This window comes from Carcharodon carcharias, chromosome 14, assembly GCF_017639515.1.
Source record: "Carcharodon carcharias isolate sCarCar2 chromosome 14, sCarCar2.pri, whole genome shotgun sequence".
Lineage (NCBI taxonomy): Eukaryota > Metazoa > Chordata > Chondrichthyes > Lamniformes > Lamnidae > Carcharodon > Carcharodon carcharias.
The window spans coordinates 110,576,165-110,599,582 of NC_054480.1; the positions used below are offsets into that span (position 1 = coordinate 110,576,165).

The 23,418-nt window shown below is 40.5% G+C and overlaps 1 protein-coding gene across 1 annotated transcript in view; it reads right to left on the minus strand.

The window, feature by feature from the left end:
• The window catches only part of sh3gl1b (SH3-domain GRB2-like 1b), a 126,392-nt gene that overhangs the window by 24,625 nt on the left and 78,349 nt on the right, over nt 1-23,418 (minus strand). Inside the window, exons 4-7 of the mRNA XM_041204672.1 lie at nt 18,190-18,333; nt 12,748-12,881; nt 7,967-8,125; nt 6,147-6,250 (exon numbers count right to left, since the gene is read on the minus strand). Coding sequence (XP_041060606.1) covers nt 6,147-6,250; nt 7,967-8,125; nt 12,748-12,881; nt 18,190-18,333 — 541 coding nt within the window. The remainder of the gene's footprint in view (nt 1-6,146; nt 6,251-7,966; nt 8,126-12,747; nt 12,882-18,189; nt 18,334-23,418) is intronic.

Here is a 23,418-nt window from a genome sequence, read left to right on the forward strand (position 1 = left end):
GGTGGCATCATGCTGGAGTTGGCGGAAATGGCGGAGGATGATCCTTTGAATGCGGAGGCTGGTGGGGTGATAAGTGAGGACAAGGGGGACCCTATCATGTTTCTGGGAGGGAGGAGAAGGCGTGAGGGCGGATGCGCGGGAGATGGGCCAGACACGGTTGAGGGCCCTGTCAACGACCGTCGTTGACAGGGCCCTCAACCGTGTCCGGCCCATCTCCCGCGCATCCGCCCTCACGCCTTCTCCTCCCTCCCAGAAACATGATAGGGTCCCCCTTGTCCTCACTTATCACCCCACCAGCCTCCGCATTCAAAGGATCATCCTCCGCCATTTCCGCCAACTCCAGCATGATGCCACCACCAAACACATCTTCCCTTCACCCCCCTTATCGGCATTCCGTAGGGATCGCTCCCTCCGGGACACCCTGGTCCACTCCTCCATCACCCCCTACTCCTCAACCCCCTCCTATGGCACCACCCCATGCCCACGCAAAAGATGCAACACCTGCCCCTTCACTTCCTCTCTCCTCACTGTCCAAGGACCCAAACATTCCTTTCAAGTGAAGCAGCATTTCACTTGCATTTCCCCCAACTTAGTCTACTGCATTCGTTGCTCCCAATGTGGTCTCCTCTACATTGGAGAGACCAAATGTAAACTGGGCGACCGCTTTGCAGAACACCTGCAGTCTGTCCGCAAGAATGACCCAAACCTCCCTGTCGCTTGCCATTTTAACACTCCACCCTGCTCTCTTGCCCACATGTCTGTCCTTGGCTTGCTGCATTGTTCCAGTGAAGCCCAACGTAAACTGGAGGAACAACACCTCATCTTCCGACTAGGGACTTTACAGCCTTCCGGACTGAATATTGGATTCAACAACTTTAGGTCGTGAGCTCCCTCCCCCATCCCCACCCCCTTTCTGTTTCCCCCTTCCTTTTTTTTCCAATAAATTATAAAGATTTTCCTTTTCCCACCTATTTCCATTGTATAAAAAAAACAAACAAACCCCACTAGAGCTATACCTTGAGTGCCCTACCATCCATTCTTAATTAGCACATTTGTTTAGATAATATCACCAACTTTAACTTTAACACCTATGTGTTCTATTGTACTATTGTCATTGACATCTTTTGATGATCTGCTTCTATCACCGCTTGTTTGTCCCTACAACCACACCCCCACCTCTCTCTCTCTCTCTATCTCTCCGCCCCCCACACACACACCTTAAACCAGCTTATATTTCAACTCTTTCTTGGACTCAAACTCAAGTTCTGTCGAAGGGTCATGAGGACTCGAAACGTCAACTCTTTTCTTCTCCGCCGATGCTGCCAGACCTGCTGAGTTTTTCCAGGTAATGCTGTTTTTGTATTTGATGATATTGTTGACTAACACTTCATATTCAGAGCCCATCTGAGAGAAAAAAATACTGGAAGCTTTTCCTGATTCTGGAGTCCACTTTTGGAACATGGTTGTCTGGTTGAGGGTAATAAAGGATTTTAGTTTCATGACACTTTTCTTCACAAACATGTTGCAAGTTAGAAGAATGACTGATTTCTGCAGTTTTGTTCTTTGAAATAGGAAGAGTGTGTTAACCAAAGTTCTGCAACCTAGTGAAATCTACAGTATTCACTCTTATTTCTCTTTAATTTTATTTAATTAACCTGATTCAGTTTTTAGCCTGAGATATAGTCTGTCAAGTACTCATCATTCTAAGAGGCCATGAACTTATGGTGAATATCTATATTTACAGCATGTAGCTCATCAATGAAATGATTCATTGCGGCTTGCTACCAGATTACTTCATGCAAAATGTTGCCTGTGAAAGTGGTCTCTTGCTTTGGGCACAAGCAAAAGCATCTGGAAATCACCTAAGGCCGATATGTCCCCTGTGCCTGATGGGTTGCATCCTAGGATATTAAATGATGTAGCTACAGAGATAGTGGATGCACTGGTAGTAATCTTCCAAGAATCCTTAGATTGTGGAAAAGCTCCATAGGATTGGAGAAAGGCCAATGTAACACCCTTATTCAAAAAAGGAGGGAGGCAAGAAACAGGCAACTACAGGCCAGTTAGCTTAACATCTCTCATTGGGAAAATGTTGGAGTCTATTATAAAGGGTGTAATAGTACAGCATTTAGAAATACATGCAGAGTCAGCATGGCTTCATGACAGGGAAATCATGCCTGACAAATTTATTGGAATTCTTTGAGGAGGTAACAAGCAGGATAAATAAAGAGGAACAAGTAGATGTAATATATTTGGACTTCCAAAAGGCTTTTGATAAGGCCGCACATAAGGCTACTTAATAAGAGCCCATGGTGTTGGGTGTAGTATATTAGCACGGATAGAGGATTGGCTAACTAATAAAAGACAAAGCATTGGGATAAGGGGGCCATTTTCAGGATGGCAACCTACAACTAGTGGAGTGCCACGGGGATCAGTGTTGGGACCTCAATTATTTACAATATATATTAATGACTTAGATGAGAGAAGTGAATGTACTATCGCCAAGTTTGCGGATGAGACAAAAATAGGTGGGCAGATAAGTGGTGAGGATGACACAAGGAGTCTACAGAGGGATATGGACAGGTTAAGTGAGTAGGTAAAAACTTGGCAGATGGAATATAATGTGGGAAAATGTGAGGTTATCCACTTTGGCAGGAAGAAGAGGAGCTGAATATTATTTAAATGGAGAAAGACTGCAGAAGGTTGCAGCACAGAGGGATTCGGCAGTCCTTGTGCATGAATCACAAAAAGCTAACATACAAGTTCAACAGGTAATAGGGGAGGCAAATGGAATATTGGCCTTAATTTCAAAGGGAACGGAGTATAAAAATAGGGAAGTCTTGCAAAAACTATACAAGGCACTAGTTAGACCATACCTAGAGTACAGTGAACAATTTTGGTCCCCTTATCTAAGGAAAGATATACTGACATTGGAGGCAGACCAGAGAAGGTTCACTAGGTTGAATTTTATGAGGAGAGGTTGAGTAGGTTGGGCCTGTACTCATTGGAATTTAGAAGAATGAGAATTAACCTTATTGAAACATAAGATTCGTAGGGGGCTTGACAGGGTAGATGCTGAGAAGTTGTTTCCCCTTGTGGGAGAGTCTAGGGCCAGAGGGCATAACCTCTGAGTAAGGGGGTGCCCATTTAAAACAGGGATGAGGAGGAATTTCTTCTCTCAGAGGGTAGTCATTCTGTGGAATTCTTTACTGCAGAGGGCTGTCGAGGCTGGGTCATTAAGTATATTCAAGGCTGCGATAGGCAGATTTTTAATCAGCAAGGGAACCTAGGGCTATGGGGAAAAGGCAGGAAAGTGGAGTTGAGGATTATCAGATCAGCCATGATCTCATTGAATGGCGGAGCAGACTTATGGGTCGAATGGCCTATTCCTGCTCCTACATCTTATGGCCTTATGGGGCACAATTCTTCAGTACTATTGTTGGAATATTGCCAGGTCCCATTGCCTTTGGAGTATCCAGTGCATTCAACCGTTTCACAGAGTGAGTCAAATTGGCTGAAGAGTGGCATCTGTGATGCTGGGGACCGCAGGGGGAGGCCGAGATAGGTCATCCACCTGGCACTTCTGGCTGAAGGTGGCTGCAAGTGCTTCAGCCTTGTCTTTTGCACTGTTATGCTGGACTTCTCCATCATTGAGGATGAGGATACTTGTGGAGCCTCCTACTCCTGTTAGTTGTTTAATTATCCATCAGCATTGACAACTGGATGTGGCAGGGCTGCATGACATCATGTCACAGTTCCCTAGCCAGTTGGAAGAAAAGACTCCCCAACTCCCTTCTATCCCTTGTCCTTCTTGTGAAGGTATTGGACTCCAGCTGAAATGTAATGCAGAGACACCAACAGTCATATGGGATCTGGCCCAATGAATAATTTCTTCCTTGTGAATCTAGACAATGAAGTTTGATGGGCCAGTGAATTATCACAGCCAAGTCCAATCTTGTCCACACACACTTTCGAATATACATTACTGGATAGTATGAGGAGATAATGTCTTTTCCTGACTTGGAGGCATCAGTTAGTTGTGACACACCAAAAACTGCTCTAGCTGACATCTGCCAGCTCTAGCCAGATAAATCCGCAATGATAAAAACAAAAAAACTGCGGATGCTGGAAATCCAAAACAAAAACAGAATTACCTGGAAAACTCAGCAGGTCTGGCAGCATCGGCGGAGAAGAAAAGAGGTGACGTTTCGAGTCCTCATGACCCTTCAACAGAAGTCGAGTTTCTAGCCTGTATACAGTAATGAGGGTATGCTTTTAGCCACTAGATGGCTCTGATTAATAGCCATACCACCTTGATGAAGTTTTTATATTATTAGTCTGTTATTACCAATTCACCTGTACCTCTCTGATGCTGTCAGTACAATATCAGTGTAAACTTGCAACCATAACTGCAATCTGACTTTTTGTGGATCCCCCGAGTTTGTCAGACACAGTAGAAAACAGGGCCTCAACCCTATTGTTTTTTTTTCTAAAAGTTGCAAATCAAGAGTGTCATTTTCTCTGCACTTATCAATATTAAAATGCTTCCTCTTCACCAAACCACTCATTCAGAGTTTAATGTAGAGGAAGGAAGGAAGGGAGGGGGGAGACAAAAAAAAACAAACACTGGGGAAGGGGAAGGAATAAACTGAAGTGAGACCATTGTATTTCTAACTACATCCATTTGGAACTGTGGATGTTTGCTTTGAAAAGCCGACACATGGTACATTCACAATGGGATAGCTAGGATGGGCTTCGTGCTTCACAGAACACAGGCGAAAATTTCCTCAACGTTCAAAGATCTAGAGCTACTTGCTTTGAGCAGCTATGCCATCTATTTTCCCATTTTTAAAATAAGCTTTCCTGGCCAACAATCTTAGCACCAGAAAGAAACGTTTGCAATGAATCAGGCTTTTAGAAAGAGATCAGTTTCCAAAGAAACTGATTCCAGACTGTGCAACAGCAGGTATTCTGAGAATTCAGAAAGCACAGTGTCTTTATCAGGTAGAAATGCAAAGCCAAAGAATAATACATCATGCTTTAAATTCAGCATACAGACCTCCAATTAATGGACAGCCATGCACCCCACCACCCCCCACCCCACTTGGACACAAGGAAAAGGAACAAAACTAATCCTGAAGTGAATATTAAATAGTTAACAACTTCAAGTTCAGTATTAATTTATGCTATTTTTACATTGCATTTAGTGAGATTGTAAGGACACCAACTCTCAAGACACAGGGCTCACACAACCCTATGTTGACCCCATTGTATGCTTGACAGATATACAAAGGCTGACTATTGGAAAGGCACTTTTTTCTGAGGTTCCAGCTACTGCAAGAAACCTAAAAGGTTGGAACTAATGGCCCAACACCTCACTAAGATGCAAAAATGATCTAATGATCATAACAAATAAATCTAGGCTTTTAGCAACAGAATTGCCTGTGACAAATGGGCTGTCACAATTTCCATCCATTTGTACACTGTTATGAACATAAAGCATCTCAAAATGGGACTACAATTGACAGATGAATTTTAGCAACTTCTTCACCATCCCTTCATAGCCCAGAAGTTTTATCCTGTAACAGTAACTACATTTACAAGAAGTACTTTATTGGCTGTAAAGTGCTCTGGGACACCCTGGGGTCATAAAACGCGTGATTTAAATCTAAACGTTTCTTCAAAAATGGTTTAGTTTGGGCTGGAATAGTGGCACATTGCTAAAGAGATCACTCAAAAGCAAAAATGAATGAACTCAAAAGAAATTTTCCATATCCTTGAACTGCAACAGTACCATGATATTTTTATTTGCCACAAACATTATTAGCCAATCTCAGCCTTTTCCCACCTACTTGATTCTGACAGCAGTTACCAGTAATGACATCTGTTACATGTGCACCCATCACTCTTCACTTTTTTTAATGTGCACCATTTAAGTAAGATATTTAAAGCGTTGGTGAAGAGAGCACAGGTTGACCAACATCAGCTGGTATCTTCCTCCACAGTCAGCAGGTGAGGAAAACATGTCATGCATCTTTGGTTCCAATACCACAAAAATGTGCCTGTACATTTAGGTTAAGGGTTACCAAATGAAGAACCTCTATCACTTAACTGCTGACTTGGGTAGTATGTATTTGGTTTCTTACCTTTCCTTTAATTTATCAGAGAGCTCCTCCAGAATTTGTACAGCTTGTCTGTGATAATCGAGTTGTGCCTCCACCAGGGCAGACATTTGACTCACCTGCTCGATCTGGAAGAAAATTATTCACATTTGGTTTAGTATAGTTTAAAGTGGTTAAAATGATTTTCATTCAATTACAAGCAGTGACTTAGTCCCCTATCCTAACAGGCCCACCTGCCCAATACCTATTAACAGAGACAAGACTGATTCATGCGTAAACCCATTTAGATTTATAAATTTTGCTGGTTCTTCCTTCCCTTACTATCCTATTTCAACTGAATACGTGAAAAATAAAAGGTATGGGACATCTCTGATTAGTCCTACTGCACACCATAGTTCTCAAGTATAATATTAAGGGAATGCTGCAGTTAAGGATTACAGTTAATGAGAGGTTAAAATAAGGTTCTGTCCGCCCATTAAAGCTGGTATTATATAAGAGTAATATTATTCTCCTGATCAACATTCCTCCCTCCAGCAATGCTATCAAAATCACAGAATGTTGATTCATCCCATTGGGATATTGCTGCTGAACCATAGTTACTATGTTTGCCGAATTAACAAGCACTGAAGTCTATAAGTGGTGCACTGTGTCAAATACTTTGGGAAATTTCAATGACATAAGTTTCCATATCAATTTAAGTTATGCCCTTCTCTACTAGCCACCAAAAGAACTTGGGGTCATACATGAAAGGAAATGAGACAAGAATGTTAAGGAAGGGAAGAAACAGCAGATAGATGAATTGAGTGACAGGACTTCAGTTTACATGGGTATTTTTCTGTATCCAGCAGCACAGCCGACACAATTTCTGCTTTGGGTGTGAGCCCATCTTCAAAACTTTGATTTTTAAAATTATCCCTAGGCTCAGCCCTTGTAGATGAGGCAATCTGCAGGATTAGAACATTCCAAATTGGGGAAGAACCAAACATTCATTCTGCTCTGACTAATGCTGGAAGGCTGGACAGTTTGTCAATAAAATTGTGCAAATTGACATTGAGCATAGCCAAAAGAATCTTTTATGCTGTTAGAGAAATGAAGTTAGATTCATCACAAATCTAACCAACACTTCAATGGGAGCTTGGTAAATGTTCTCAGTGCACTCAATAAAGCTTCAGCTAGTTGCTGTAATGTTGCACAGCCACTTAACTTATATTGCTTGGATTGGATGATTGCATGAAGCAACAGTTACTTCATTTCTATTTCATATAAACCAGAAATTCAATTCTTGGAGGTATAATGTGATCATTGAGCTCCTAAATGTACCAAGAAAAGCATTATTTCACAACATTTGTCATCATTTTATCCCATTTCCTTGCCTTTCCATCAAAAGGTACTGGCCTTTGCTGAGATCATTACATTAGTGAAAAAGGGGTGTTATTTGACTAGGGGCATCACAGCTGAGTCTAATTTGCTCCTTTAATAATAATCTATGCAGGTGTAGCTTCTGGCAGGGTACTGAACAGTGACCTGAAGCAGGAATCCGAATACTGGCTTCTTACATTTAACCCAGAGGTACAAAGTCCAAATGAGATCAGCAATTTCAGAATAAAAATCGAAACAGGAGCATTCCTGGTCTGGATATGATACAGTACTGCACTGAGTGGTGCCTTTATTAAGCCACCAGATCTTATATAACCTTATGCGAACTAATGCCTTCACCACAACACGTAATCCCGTCACTGATATTCAAAGCACTTTTATTTTATCCAAATCATGTAGAAAGTGTCATAGCCATATAGAAAAAAGAAAGCAGAACAAAGTAGCTGGACTTATGATATCATTCTTACATCAGTTTCTAAAAGGTTGTACATGCTAGTTTCTGCCACATCTTTGGACTCATCGAATTTCTCCATGGCTTGTCTGATCTCTTCCTCAGGGATTTTACCCTGTCGCTTCTTCTTGTAGTCATAGTCCAGGCGACGACCCTCCAACTTCTTCAAGTGATGCTACAATGTCAAAATGAATACGTAATAGGCAATAATCTCCAAAACATTCTTGTACAATATTTTTGTTTCGTTTCCTGAGGACTCTTACTCTAACATAGCTACTCATGCTCATAATTCTACTGGTGCCAGTCCTCAGAGACCTTATTCACTTAATCATTCTTATGTGAATCCAGATAGCAAGTGTTGCAGATTATTGGACTTTTGAGGAGATATAAATAATTTTGTCACCAGATGTTTTTACCTGCACTTCTTCTAGCATGGGGCCATTAGATTATCCATGGTTAGCTCACCACACAGACCAATTTGCTATGATGTTGTGTCTGGCAGTGAGACCAAAAATTTCAGTCAACATAGGCAGATTAAAAGAAAATGCCAAGATTGGGGCTCCAAATCAGTCTCTATGGGAGATGGTATGGTTGTATCAAGGATCCCATCAGGATGGGAAAACAGGGAACCACAGTCAAGAATAGATTAGTCACGTTCAAAGGCCACAATTTCTATCTTCCTCTTCTGTTTCTTCTGCAATTATATGGTATCTGCTTCCCTTTCCTTTAAGCTCAGAACTTCTAATGACAGTTAGAGGAACCTATTCCTAGGCTTCTGACAGAGCTGTTCTCCTGCCTGTTTGAAAGAGGCGATGGCAAAAGTGACTGTGGTCTTTGCAATTTTGCTCCAAGATAGGTAGGGGAGCAAAAAGTACATTTCCTCGGCTCATATTTTTACCAATAATACATTTGGATCAGATATGTGACAAATGAGTCATGAACTTGTCCTCTATTCAACTGTTCTACTAAAATGTTCAGTACACCAGTGCCCTGAATTGGCTTCACATTCCGCTATGAAATGCTTTTCTTAGTTGACTTAGTTTGATATTGGTTTGGGCTCTGTTCCCCTGTCCTCAAATTATTTTGAGGTGCATAGGAACAGGGCAGATTATCCAGCTCCTCAACTCTGTTCTGCCATTCAGTTAGATCATTGCTGATCTGCACCTCAACTTCATGTTGCTCCACTTCCCTTGATACTATATCTAACAAATAATCTATTGATCTCAGTTGTGAAAATTTTACCTAACCCGCTGAGGAAACATCTTGTCAATTCTGCTTGCCCTGGAAATGTCCTGCTGACCCCAGCGTATCTCCAGCCCCAGAATCATTTAATACACAGGAAGGGGGTTTCCCAGTCTCTGGTAAGGTGGCATGCCCAGAGAAGCTGCCTCACTGGGAGAAAGAGGTAGGCTGCTAGCTTCCCAAATAAGATGTATTTTTCTTCAGTGGAGCTGGTGCATGGCAGTGCTCAGAAATCACTTCCACAGGTTTCTTTTCAGTTTTTTGCAAAGACCACCTCTGCTGATCCTGGATCACTGGGATCATAACAGGTGGGCTATGTTTAACAACTGAAGAGAGCTAACAACAGATGCCATGTATTTTCTCATTTGCATCTCTTTAGCCAATGCAATTCCCTCAACAAAATGACGACGTATCCCATCCTAGAGTTAGTGTAGCTTATTAACCTTCCTTATGCAAAACACATTTTAAGCACCAAGTGCAAAAAGGAACAAACATTCTTTGGATATCGAGAGGCAGTTTTTATTAAGATTTATTATTATTGAGTTTGTCACTTAGTTCTTATCGCGGGTACACTGAATTTGGGTTTAATGACTACATGACAGAGTCTCTATTGTTTGCTGACTAATTTTGAATGCTGTCTCATCTGGTTTAAACTGATGATCTCATTGATGTAAATAGCAGTGTTTTCCTTGTCTTGGTTTGAACTGGTTCATTTAATTATATCAACTATATCAATTAGACCTGTAAATTACTTTCCTATTTACTCAGATTTCATCGAGCAAGCTAGAGATGAATTGCGCCAGAGTTCATTCTGGTTTGAAGGATTGATGAATACTCATGTCCAAAACCTGTTCAGATTTCCCAGTGATTTGCTAACAGACTTCTGCATTTGCACAAATTCAGTTTGGATAATTTTATATAATACCAAATATTAATATCCCTTGAAAACTGACTGGGAACAATTTCAGACATGATTACATTTTTCCCCTCTCTAACTTTGCTGAACTTTTATTTTGAGATCGAAACTGTAGAAAGGCCCAATTGCACAGCTCTATTTGCAATTGAGGTCCAAAACCACCAGCATGAACCACCTTGCCGCAATATAATATTTAGTTGTTAATTTGGCTATGATTTCATTTCTATAAAAGAAATGTATAATTTTCTTCTTGTATTGATCAAGTTATATTCCTTTCCCAAGCATGGTTCTCACTTAGTAAGGGCAAATGCATTTCAAATGTGTGGGAACTTGGCTACAAAGATAGCTTCCAAGTCACTGGTATTAGATAGGATAGCCTTTGTAAATTTTAAATTTAGCTTTTGAATAATTGCACAAAATCTGTGCTATTGAAATATAATTGTGTCTTACATTGATGAAGAAGTTGCATGAGACATTATTTGATTCATTAAAGGAAACAAATTATCTTGGAACTACCTAGAAGTGTTGGTTTTGGCATTTATTAATGTTGAGACTGCAAAAGACTATTTCCAAAAGCTGAAGATTGTGAATTACTTTCCTGTAAGAGCTTTGTATTCAAGTGAAGACATGGAATTTTCAATATCAAGAACCACATTTGTGAAACAGATAGACATGAACAAACTAAATCAGAAGATGTACCTGGAAAAACTCAGCAGGTCTGGCAGCAACGGCGGAGAAGAAGAGCTGACGTTTGGAGTCCTCATGACCCTTCAACAGAACTAAGTGAATCCAAGGAAAGGGTGAAATATAACCTGGTTTAAGGTGTGTGTCTGCCCCCCCGACACACACCTTAAACCAGCTTATATTTCACCCCTTCCTTGGATTCACCTAGTTCTGTTGAAGGGTCATGAGGACTCGAAACGTCAACTCTTTTCTTCTCCGCTGATGCTGCCAGACCTGCTGAGTTTTTCCAGGTAATTCTGTTTGTGTTTTGGATTTCCAGCATCCGAAGTTTGTTGTTTTTAAATCAGAAGATGTGCTTAGTATGGGTAATTAAGCCAGTTAGGGATTCTCAAATACAAATATGCACTATAAGCCCACTGACTCCCACAGCTAACTTGATCACACTTCCTCACACCTTGCTTCCTGGAAGGACTCCATTCTGTTCTCTCAGTTTCTCTGATGTTGCAACCTTCCAACCAACACTTTTGATTTTTCTTCCTTTTTCTTCAAAGATTCCTCCCCACTGTGATTGACAGGGCCCTTTACTCTCCTGCCATTTGTCCAAACCTTGCACCTCCCCCACCAACCCCCAACCCCCACCTCAAGCCTCTGGATTCCATGGATCATTCGCCATCATTTCTGTCATCTCCAGTGCCATACCACAATCAAACACATCTTCCACTTCCCTTTCAGCATTCTGGTGGGATCTCTCCCTCTCTGACACTCTGGTTTACTCTTCAGTCACCCCAACATTCCTCCCCTTCACCTGACACCTTCCTGCAAGCATTGGTGATGCGATACTGACTCTTTTACCACCTCTCTCCTCACCAGCCAAGGCCCTGAACAATGCCTCCAGATGAAACAGCAATTTACATGTACATCTTTCAATTTAGTATACTGTATTCACTGATTACAATGCAGTCTGCTACACACTGGGGAGACCAAATGTAGATAGGATGATAGCTTTGCAGAACACCTCTGTTCAGTCCGCGAACATGGCCCTGAGCTCAATGCAAGCTCAAGGAACAGCAACTTATCTTTCAATTAGGCACTCTACAGCCTTCTGAACTCAACACTGAATTCAACAATTTCAGACCCTAATCTCTGCCCACATTTTGGCTCCTTTTTCTTTGCACGTTTTGGCTTTAGTCTCACTTTCCCCTTGCTTTTGGATGGCAGCTGCTCATCAGTCTACCATTCGCACCTCCTCCAAACCCATTTTTAGTTTTTTTTTTAAAACTTGTCCTATTACCGCTCCTCTTTGGTCCAGCACAATCAACACTTGTCACTTAATCCTTCTGGTCTTCCAACGTATCACAGGTGTTCCTTTTGTTTCTTTGCTGCTCCCCCTCCTTTCACTTGCTTATTACAAACCTATTACATGTCTAACTTTCCCCAGTTCTGAAGAATGATCATTGACCTGAAACATAACTCATTCTCTCCCCACAGATGCTGCCTGCCTTGCATTTTGTTTTGTGTTAGGGCATTTTCATTGCTGGAGTTATACACGTATTGTAATGTACCATGTTATTTGTCCTATTTCTTGTTATTTGTGTGTCGAAAATACTCTGACCTATGCGATATTAACCATTTTAAAGAGAATTTGGAAGTATGGTTCGTCTCCACTATGTACATTTCTGCAGACAGCATCAAAAAGGAGTGGATTCTGCCTCACAGATGGCAAAATTTGCTTATAAGAACAACTGCATTAATAGCACAACACCATAACAGACAGGAAGATGATCTTTTAATGAGACCAGTATACAAGGTCAGAAGTGGCAGTGAAGTTCAACTGTGCTCTCAAACCAACAGACAAAATAATCATTCCAAAATAGATTTCACTAGTGCTTCTTTTGGGATGGGAGTCGAGAGGGGAGAGCAGGGATGCCAGAACGGCAATGTAGATGATCTTTTACCTGAATTTCTTTGAAATCTTTATCACATAGACTTTGTAATGGGTCAATAAAGTTCTGTTTGACTTCAATATCCAGGGAGTCTTTAACCTCAGCCATCCGTTTCATTGATTCGCCAACATCAATGAGAGCACCTCCTTAAATCAGAAAATTTAAATGCAAGAATCAACTAAAGTACATAAAATTGAATGGATTACTACTTGAGTGTATGACAAAATGAGTTCCAACCCTATACCAAAATGCTGCCCTTCTTCCCCTGCTGGGGATGACTCATGCTGGGACACTACTTGCCCTCCGATATTTCAGTGTATGTATCCTTCAGGCAAGACCTTGAACAATGAGTTCAACTATGAGAGGCATTACAATCGAGCTCAATCCTGCCCTCGTTCGACTTTCACACAAACACACTTTCCAACAGGGTCGCTAGCTACAAGGAGGATTGAGTGCCCTGGCTGAATTTCCCTGTCCCTTGTGGAGGGGTATTGTAAATTTAGAACTCCTAAGGCTACCAGCTGAAGCTAACTTGGCACAACACAGGAATCTAGCTTGAGGTATTTCTGGTCTACGTGTCTCAGTTTCATAAGGGATAGTGCTTTCAGTAATTGAGCCACCAGTACAGTGTACATTATAGTTACTGACAATCAGCTCTGCAATTTCAGCATTGTAAATGTACAAGGATGAAAAAAAAATGTATAAAACTGAAAGGTCATTATTTCGAATGTAAAGAGGTGCCACTAAAGGAACATCTCAGCTCAAAGTAGACCACAACTTCGAAGACAAAAATAAATCCAAAGGTCCATTTTAGAAAAAAACTTAAATTACTGAACAAAAATTACTCCAAGTACCACCATTCCTTTCAGAAGCTTCCATACAAAATACTTATTCCTTTTTTTCTGATGAATATTACGAAAAGTACCAATTTATATTAAATTGAAATGATTTTTTTTTTAAAAAGTGTGATGGTTACTTTTAATGCACTTTTCTCTTCTTACCCTTTCATTTAGTCTCCCACACATCCAGCCAAGAGGATTACCGGCAAATTGCCACTAAGCTTCATTCAAAACTAATCTGAAACTAATCTCTAGGAGATATATCAGTGTTACTCAGATTGTTTACTTGTGGGGAAGCACCTAGCCTTCACAACATATCCAAGCAAGGAACACCAGAATTGCCTAAGAATATTCAGAGAAAATTGCTGGAACTTTGCTTTGATAAACAATTCTGAGACATAACAAGCTAGGACTCTAATGAGCTGCATTGCCATGCCAGTTCTTCAATAAATTGTCTCCACATTTAAGTCATTTTTCCCCCTTTGCTCCTTTTCTTCAAAGGTTCATGTCCCTTAAGACGAAAGATGGGAGGAGCAAATTGTTATCAAGCATGGTAATTGTGAGCAGCCTCAGGTGACTCTCCTTCCCATCATCCTCCAGTCCTGTGGGCGAGTCTCATTTCCACCCAACAGCTTACCTCCTTTCTTCCCCAGCTGAAAAAAAATGATTATTTCTGTGAGGTGCAATGCAAACTTTCTGCTAATCTATGTATTCTTGGGCATTGCAGTGCAGCAAGAGGGGGAGGCGATGGCATAGTGGTATTGTAGCTGGACTAGTAATCCAGGGTACTGCACTAGGGAACTGGGTTCAAATCCTACCATGGCAGATGGTGGAATTTGAATTCAATGAAAATCTGGAATTAAAAGTCTAATGCATGAAACCATTGTCAACTGTTGTAAAACCCCATCTGGTTGACTAATGTCCTTTACTGTCCTTACCTGGTCTGGCCTACATGTGACTCCAGACCCACAGCAATGTGGTTGACTCGTAAATTCCCTCTGAACTAGGGTTGGGTAATTGGCTAGCGAGGCCCACATCGCATGAATGAATATAAAAAGAGTAAACCATATGGCCTGTCGAGCGTGCTCTGCCATTCAATATGATTATAGCTGATTTTCGACTTCATCGTTTCCCCTATCCCTTAATTCCCTGAGACCAAAAGTCTGTCGATCTCAGCCTTAAATGTATTCAATAATGAATCCACAACCCTTTGAGGCAGAGAATTCCAACGATTCACAACTCTGAGTGATGTAATTTCTCCCCATGTCAGTTCTAAATGATTGTCCCTTTATCCTGAGACTGTACCCTCATACTTTAGACACCCCAACCAGCGGAAATAATCTCAGCATCTACCCCCCATCAAGCCCTTTCGGAATTTTGTAGGTTTCAATGAGATTGCCTCTCATTCTTCTAAATTCCAGAGAATATAAGTCCAATTTACTCAGTGTCTCATCATAGGACAACCCCCTCATCCCAGGGACCAATCTAGTGAACCTTGGCTGGACCGCCTCCAATGCAACTATGTCCACTCTTAAATGTGGAGTCCAAAACTACACAGTATTCCAACATGCCATTTGTCTTCCTAATGGCTTGCTACACTACACCTGCATGCTGGCTTCGTGTTCCTTGTACAATCAAACCCAAGTCTCTTTGAACATCAAACCTTACAAATTTCACACCTTTGAAAAAATGTTCTGCTTTTCTATTCTTATGACCAAAGTGAATAACTTCACACTTCCCTACATTATACTCCATCTGCCATCTTGTTGCCCACTCACTTAACTCATCTATATCTCTTTGCAGCCTCTCTGTGTCCTCCCCACAGCTTACCTTTCCACCTAGCTTGGTATCATCAGCAAACTTTGATACATTACTCTCTGCCTCTTCATCCAAGTCATTAATATAATTTGTAAATAGCTGAGGGCCCAGCACTGATCATTGCAGCATTCCTCTATTCACTACCTGCCAACTTGAAAAAGCCCCATTTATAGTCACTCTCTGCTTTTCATCTGTTAATCAATCATTTATCCATGCTAAAATATTACCTCAACTCTATGAGCCCTTATCTTGCCTATTGACTTTTCTTGTGGCATCCTATCAAATGCCTTTTGGAAATCCAAGTATACTACATCTACTGGTTCCCCTTTATCTACCATACTAGTTACACTGTCAAATAACTAATAAATTTGTTATTTGTCAGATTTCCTTTCAGTAAAACCATGTTGGCTTGTTCTAATCATACAATGCTCTTCTAAATGTTAATTCTTCCTTAATAACAGGTTCCAACATTTTCCCAACAACTGATGTTAGGCTCACTGGCTTGTAGTTCACTGCTTTCTCTCTCCCTCTTTTCTTGAAAAGTGGTGCGACCATTGCCAACTTCCACTCTAATGGGCACATTCCTGAATCTAAGGATTTTTTGAAAACCAAAGCCTACAGATCCACTATCTCTGTAGCTATCTCATTTAGAACCCTAGGCCATCTGGTCCAGGTGATTTGTCAGATATCAGTCTCTTAAGTTTCACCAATATATTTTCTCTGCCGATATTAATTTCCTCACTCTTTTTATCCCTTAAGTTACCATCTATTTCTGGTATGAAACTCATGTCTTCTACTGTGAAGACATATAAAACTTTTGTTCAATACCACTGCCATTTCGAATTCATGATAATTTCTCCTGTCTCTGCTTCTAAGTGGCCAACATTTACTTTAGCTATTCTCTTCCTCTTTCTATACTTCTCAAAGCTCTTACAATCTGTTTTTATATTCCTGGCTAGTCTCATTTTATTTTTTTCTCTTCTTCTCAACTTTTTGGTGGCCTTCTGCTGGTTTCTAAAACAACACCATTCTTCAGACTTGCTACTGCTTTTCTTCTAACATCGTAAGCCTCTTCTTTTAACCTAATCTCCTGAATGAGCTAAGGATGATTCTTTCTTGCTGAGTTTTTGTTTTACAATGTATTTTTGTGGAAGATTTTGAATTGTTTACTTAAATGTTTCCCACTGTTCACTTAACTCCATACCTTTTAGTCTATTTACCCAGTTAACCATAGCCAGTTCTCATCTACGCAATTGGCTATGAGTTTAAGGTTTTGTTTGCGATTGGAGTGCATCACTTTCGAACTTATCATGGAAATTAATGGTATTATCATCATTTCCCAGTGGATCTTTGACTATGACATTACTAATTAAACTTGCTTCATTACATAATACTAGATCTAAGATAGCTTTATCTCTAGTCGATTCCACAACTTTTCCTCCAAGAAACTGTCACAAAAACATTCTACAAACTCATCTTCTAGACCATTTTTGCCAATTTGACTGACCCAGTCTATATCAAGATTAAAGTCCCCCTCATTTATTACATTTCCTTTGTTACAAATTCCAATAATTTCTTGCTTAATTCCCTTTCAAATCGTATAATTACCGTTAGGGGGCCTATAAGACACTCCCGCCAATGTTTTCCCACTCTTGCTATGCCTAATTTCCAGCCATAAAGTTTATACTTCTGAGGCCAGACCCTTTCTCACTAACGTTCTTATGTCATCTTTTGCTATCAGGGCTACCCCTCCTCCTTTGCATTGTCTGTCTGTCTTTCTAAAATATTGTGTGCCCTGGAACATTAAGTTCACATCTTTGATCACCTCGTAACCATGCCTTTGTAATGGTGATTAAATCTAAATCATTTACCTCTATTTGTGCCACTAATTAATCCATCTTATTTGTAGATGCTTCGTGGATTCAGATAAAGAATCTTTAATTTCAATTCATTACCTCTATTCCCTGCAATGCCCTAATTTGCCAATGTACAATTTTGTTAAACTCCCTTCCTGTCCCACTTTGCTTGTCTTTATCCACACTGCCGTATTGTTCTGATGCCTCGAACTTTCTTTTTGGATTTCTAAATCTCCCTTCATCCAAATCCTTGCCCTGCTCTCATTAGTTTAAATCCCAGTCAACAGCTTTGGTTATACAATTGGTCAGGATACTGGTCCCAGCGGAGTTCGCATGGTGCCCACCCTAACAGAATAGCTTGCTCTTTCCTAAATCCTGATGCCAGTGCTTCATGAATCAAAACCCCTTCTTCCCACACCACTCTGAGCCACGCGTTTGATTCTCTAGCCTTTTTGACGCTATGCCAATTGGCACGTGGCTTAGTTAACAATCCAGAGATGATTACCTTTGATGTTTTGTATTTTAATTTGGTCCCTAACTCCTCAAATTCTCTTAGAACATCATTCCTGGTTCTACCTACGTTGTTGGTTCCTATGTGGACCACAACAACTGGATGCTCCCCCTCCTTGTTCCTCTCCAGATGCGCAGAGAAGTCCTTAACCCTGGCACCATGCAGGAAACACAGCCTTCGGAGTTCATGATCACAGCAACAGAGAACAGTATTTATCTCCCATTAATGCATTAATCCAATACAATGAGATCATTTGCCCACGTAGCTTAATAGAAATATTAATTTTCATGTCCATAAAGTGATGTAGCAACGGCAACAAAAAAAAGATGTTGACAGTTCTGATCCCAAAAGCTCTGGCATCCACCTATATCTGGCCTTCAAACATTATTCTTACTGATGAAATCACCACTAATCAAAATACTTCACTTACCAAAATTTGATTCTTCACCCAGATCCTTTCCAAATTTTATCATGGATTCTCCGAGAAGCCCTTCTGGTTGAGGGTAGCCTGGGTTTTTTACCTGTCCCCGAATCTTTGACACGGTGTTCAGCATTGTTAGTTTAGCTCTGGATGCTGTGTAAAAGTGCAAAGGGTTAATTTTGGCAATCAAATGATCATAAAAGGATTCCAACTAGTAAAAAGTCCAATAACTTACAAACATTTACTGCTCACATAATGATGTAAGCAGCATCAAAAATAAATTGAAAGGACTGTATAAAAACAAGAAATGCTGGAAATACTCAGTAGGTCAGGCAGCATCTGTGAAAAGAAACAAGAGTTTACGTTTCGAGTCAATGGCCTTGTATCAGACTGAATAAAGATAGAAACATTATAGGTTTTGAGTCAGTGGAAGGGAGGAGGGGGTGGAACCAACAAAAGGGAAGGTCCGTGATTTGGATGGAGGGCAGGACAGATTAAATGACAAAGGATTTTGTGGTACAAAAACCAAAGAGAATCGTAAGGGGTATAGTAAAGAAACAAAAGATACATCCAGATGAGGTGTGAATGGATGCTTAGCAGCCATCTGACTGTAACTTGAGGGGATAAAGAAACAAATGAGACAAGACTAAATCATCAAAAAAAAAACAAGATGGAGACAGTGGTTATGACCTAAAATTGTTGAACAGTGTTGAGTCCAGAAAGCCCTACAGTGCCAAGTCGAATGATGAGGTGCCCCTAAGCTTGCATTGAGCTTCATTGCAACACTGTAGCAGGCCAAAGACAGAAAGGTCAGAGTGGTAGCAAGCTGGAGAATTGAAATGACAAGCAACAGGAAGCTTAGGGTCATGCTTGTGGACTGAACTGAGGTGTCCTGCAAAGCGGACACCCAGTCTGCATTAGATCTCCCCAGTATAAAGGAGGCCACATTGTGAGCAGTGAATAGAGTATGCTAAATTGAAAGAAGCACAAGTAAATTGCTGCTTCACTTGGAAGGAGCATTTGGGGCCTTAGATGGTGAGAAGTGAAGAGGTGAAAGGACAGGTGTTACATTTCCTGTGCTTGCATGGAAAGCTTCTGTAGGAAAGCGAGGGGGTGTTGGGAGTGACTGAGGAGTGGACCAGGGTGTCACAGAGGACTGGCCCCTTCAGAATACTGAAAGGAGAGGACAGGGGAAGGTGTGTTTGGTAGTGACATCATTCTGGTCTTTCCAGCAGTTGTATTTAGAAAACATGGCAAGTTTACCTTGTGTTTGCTATGAGCTACACATGACTCACACTTTTGGAAGTAGCAGCACACAGGCTCCAATGTAAAAGAAAAGCAAGGTTATCATAGAATAATGCAGCACAGAAGGAGCCAATCAGCCCATTGCGACTTTGCCAAATCTTTGAAAGTGTTATTCAATTAGTCCCACTCTCCTGCTCTTTCACCACAGTCCTACAGATATTTCCTTTAGCAAACAAGAAATATATTCGATAATAGGACAGCAAACTGTTTTGTGCAAATTTCCCTATATGATATTTAAGTATTGGTGGCAATATTGAAAATTGATATAATATAAGCCAACAGGAACACAGAATATTATTTTAAAGAATGTTCTTGCCTTGTTACGAATTAAAAACAGGAACCGAGCCTGATTTTTCCCTTGGCTATAAGTTATCTGTTATAAGTTTAGGGTCTTCTATTTTAGAATATCTAAGAGAACCGAGTTAGTTGTTCTCATAAGTGTCTTTCTAAATATTTCTAAACATACAACAGCATAACCCAGGGGATAACAATAAGAGCCCCTTCTAATCTGAGCTGGATATTGTCATTCACATATATACTCAATCTCCCTAAAGGTGGATGGAGCAAAACCTTGTTGCGATGAGCCCAGACTCAAATTGTTAAACTGTTTTTTTGCACAGTGGTGAACATTTCAGAGTAATGGTTAAGATAAAATTCATTTATTTTAATTAGTACAATTTGTCGTGGCATAAAACTAATGAGCACACTACACTTTCCCATATTGGTAGGTCAACTTACTTAGCAGCCTCCTGTTGCTTTGTGGAGACAGGAGGGTTCCTCCAATTCCGTAAAATACAGGAAAGGTTCCAAGTTTTTAGACATTGCTTGAGCAGTGTGACAACCACTGGCTAAGCTGCCCAAGACCTGGAGATGCCGGTTGGAGCTTGCGATGGGCCAGTAAATTTAGGATACATGTTTGAAATGAATAATGATTTGTGCTCATTTCAGATGGCTGTGAGGATTGACTAAAAAGGGTTCCAAGTAATTTTGTAGTGCCTGAACTCCCACGTGGATTTGGCATGGCCTCTATACTGAATGGGTTGTTGCTGCACATGTTTGAGGCCCATAAAACAGGCACAACAATGTTAAATTTATGCCCCTATGCATATGGTCACAATGAAATCCATTTATTGTCAAAATCCTTTGATTGTGTTATATAGGTGTTAAGCTGAGGGCTTTTAGTTTTAAGAGATTAGTATTAAACATATTGTGTACGGATTTTGAAGTTTAGAAGCAAGTGTTGGAAGGAAGAAAGGTTGATATATGGGATTCTATTCAGCGTATTTAGTATAGCATAGGTGCGAGGGAAGTCACCAAGGCCATATGAAAATTCAGCACTCAGCCCAGGCTTTACAATGCTATCTCTCCAGGGTACACAGGAAGCCAGAAATGGCTATCAGCATCATCCAGCATATGCATCCCTTTGGGAATTCTGTGTTTATTTTGTTTTAAACTAAATTCACCACTTCCTCTAATGGCTCATTGGGTAAAAGCACTACCTAGTGTATCATCATACAAAGAAAGTCCCAAGGTTGAATCCTTAGTTTGTGCTGAGTTAAGCGAATTTCAGTATTTGAGTTTCCTCCTCGATTATTATCCAGTAATTCCTGTTGATGTAGGTCTTTGGCAGTGTTAGGCAGGAACAGGGTTGGACTTGGCTGTATGCAGCCCATAGTTGAACAGCCTGTCACAACAATGTTTACGTCACTTTGACGAGGCACTGGGAAGCCTTTAGCCCCTAGGAAAACCACAAACTTCAGCAGTCAGCATCTTCAAGTGAGGTCGTAAGAAAGCAATAAAGCACCTCCGACATAACAGCATAGCATTTGAATCATCGGAAGTTCTTTCCTGTAACGTAAACAAGTCATGCAGTAAATGTCTGCAGCGTGATAACTGCATTAACACTTCTTTTTGACCTTTGTTTTTAAGTGGGGTCAGCAAAAGTGTTAATTAAGCTCTGGGAGAAAAATCCAGTTTCTTCCAATGTGTGCAACTTCTTTAACCAAGGTATTTATTTGACAAGGTAAGAGGGGAGAAAAGAGTAGGTAGCTACATGGGGAGAATGGCCAACAGACATGGTCAGAGAAGAAATCACATTGTTGGCCCAGAATTTGAGAGCCCCTGGAGACACAATGCACTCAAATAGGTTTTTTTTTTTGCAGAGTTAAATTTTGTTTAAAAATTTGTCACATCTGAAAGGTTCTCTCATTTAAGTTTTTTTAGCATTCTGTACAATGTCGAGCTTCAAGAATGGGCTGAAAATTTTACAGACGGTCCATCAGGAAATGCATTCTAAAAGCTGGAAAGGAAATTCTGTACAGTGCGTTTCCTTATCCTTTTGAGGACATAAACCTGTTTCTTATTTGCTGACAATATTTAATAAATGGCACTATAAATCACAATGCAGGACTTCAGGGTACAAAAGCAATACTTTATAATAGTTTTTATGCTGAATAAGGGCGCATACTTTATTTGCAATATTTTCAATCTGGCCACTTTTTAAAATGAGGAAACCAGCCACTCCAGAGTTCAATCATTGACTATGTGATAAAGAACACAGTGCAATACATGGAAGCAATATTTGTACAAGATGCAGGATTGTACATAATGCAGTGATGATTTTGTTCATGTTTTGTGGCCTTAAATCTACAAGCTGTATAAACGTAAATTGGGGGTTGTTTTGCAACCAAAGTGCTGACATCTTAGCAGCAATTATTAATTTCCAAAACAAAAAATTAAGTTTCCAAATTTTCTTCCTTCTGAAGGTGTCAACTCATATTAGGGTACAGTTCTGTGGGTGTGTTTCAGCCTGTTACTGGTTCCTTGTTAACTCTATATGAATACCAAGTTAAAAATTGTTCATTACATGTAAATCAGCCTACTGATATCACCTTTTTGAATTGTATATGTTCCTTTATCATAAAGTAATCCTCAAGTACCTTTACTGATAATTAGTTACTTTTCATGTGCAAGGCTTGACAGCAACTGTTGATAGGCTATTCATCCAGTGGACACCACAGTTGAGCCCAGTTCCGTCCACACATGCACTATGCAGCAGGAGTAACTGGGTAGTGATTAGGAACCGAAATGCTGGCTGATTTTCTCCCCCAGGCTCAGAGGTACAGAGATCATTTGTCACACTCATATCTGCTCCAACCAGAAATCAATTAACACAAACACAAATGAAAGAATAATTTTAAATTATTCTTAAATTTTTTGGTCAGGTTAAATTTGTTCCTTGCCAAGAATGGAACAACTTAACATTTTTGGCATCCACACAGATAAGTATAGCACAATAAATCGCAGAAGCAATTGTAACTGTAAGTCATTCAAGCAGCAAACCTCAATTGAAACAAGTACATTTGACAATAGCCGAGTTCTCACTGTGTATTGTTAACTAGCCGTTGCTAAGTTGAATCCACACTGTGTGCAGTTGCGAAGATCGCTCCAAATAGACTGCTTTTCACCTTTAATTATATTGTTCAGCAATATAATGCTGGGTAACGTACCTCAACTTATGCCATGACCCTTTTCCAATTAAAAAAAAAGTTACTCATGCAAATGGGAAACATATTTACCTGACAATTTTCACCTAACGCCATGGATGGAATTTTCTGTGCCTGCTGGCGTGAACAGACAATATGGCGAAAAGGCCAAAAATCAGTTTCATGACGTCACGGAACCAGTTTGCGATCATCCACTCAGCCCAATGGCGGGCCATGTTCCCCGCCATTGGACTGTCAGGAACCTCATGGTAATAAATCGGCATATCATTATAAGACTCACCCCCACCTGCCCCCAACCCCCCACCCATTGGATTGTCTGCCCACATCAGCTGGAAAACACGCCAGTGCAGAACATGTCTTGACAACTGTGATGTACAGAAGTAGGGACTTACCGCCAGAGTCTTGCTCACACTGCGGACATCTGAGG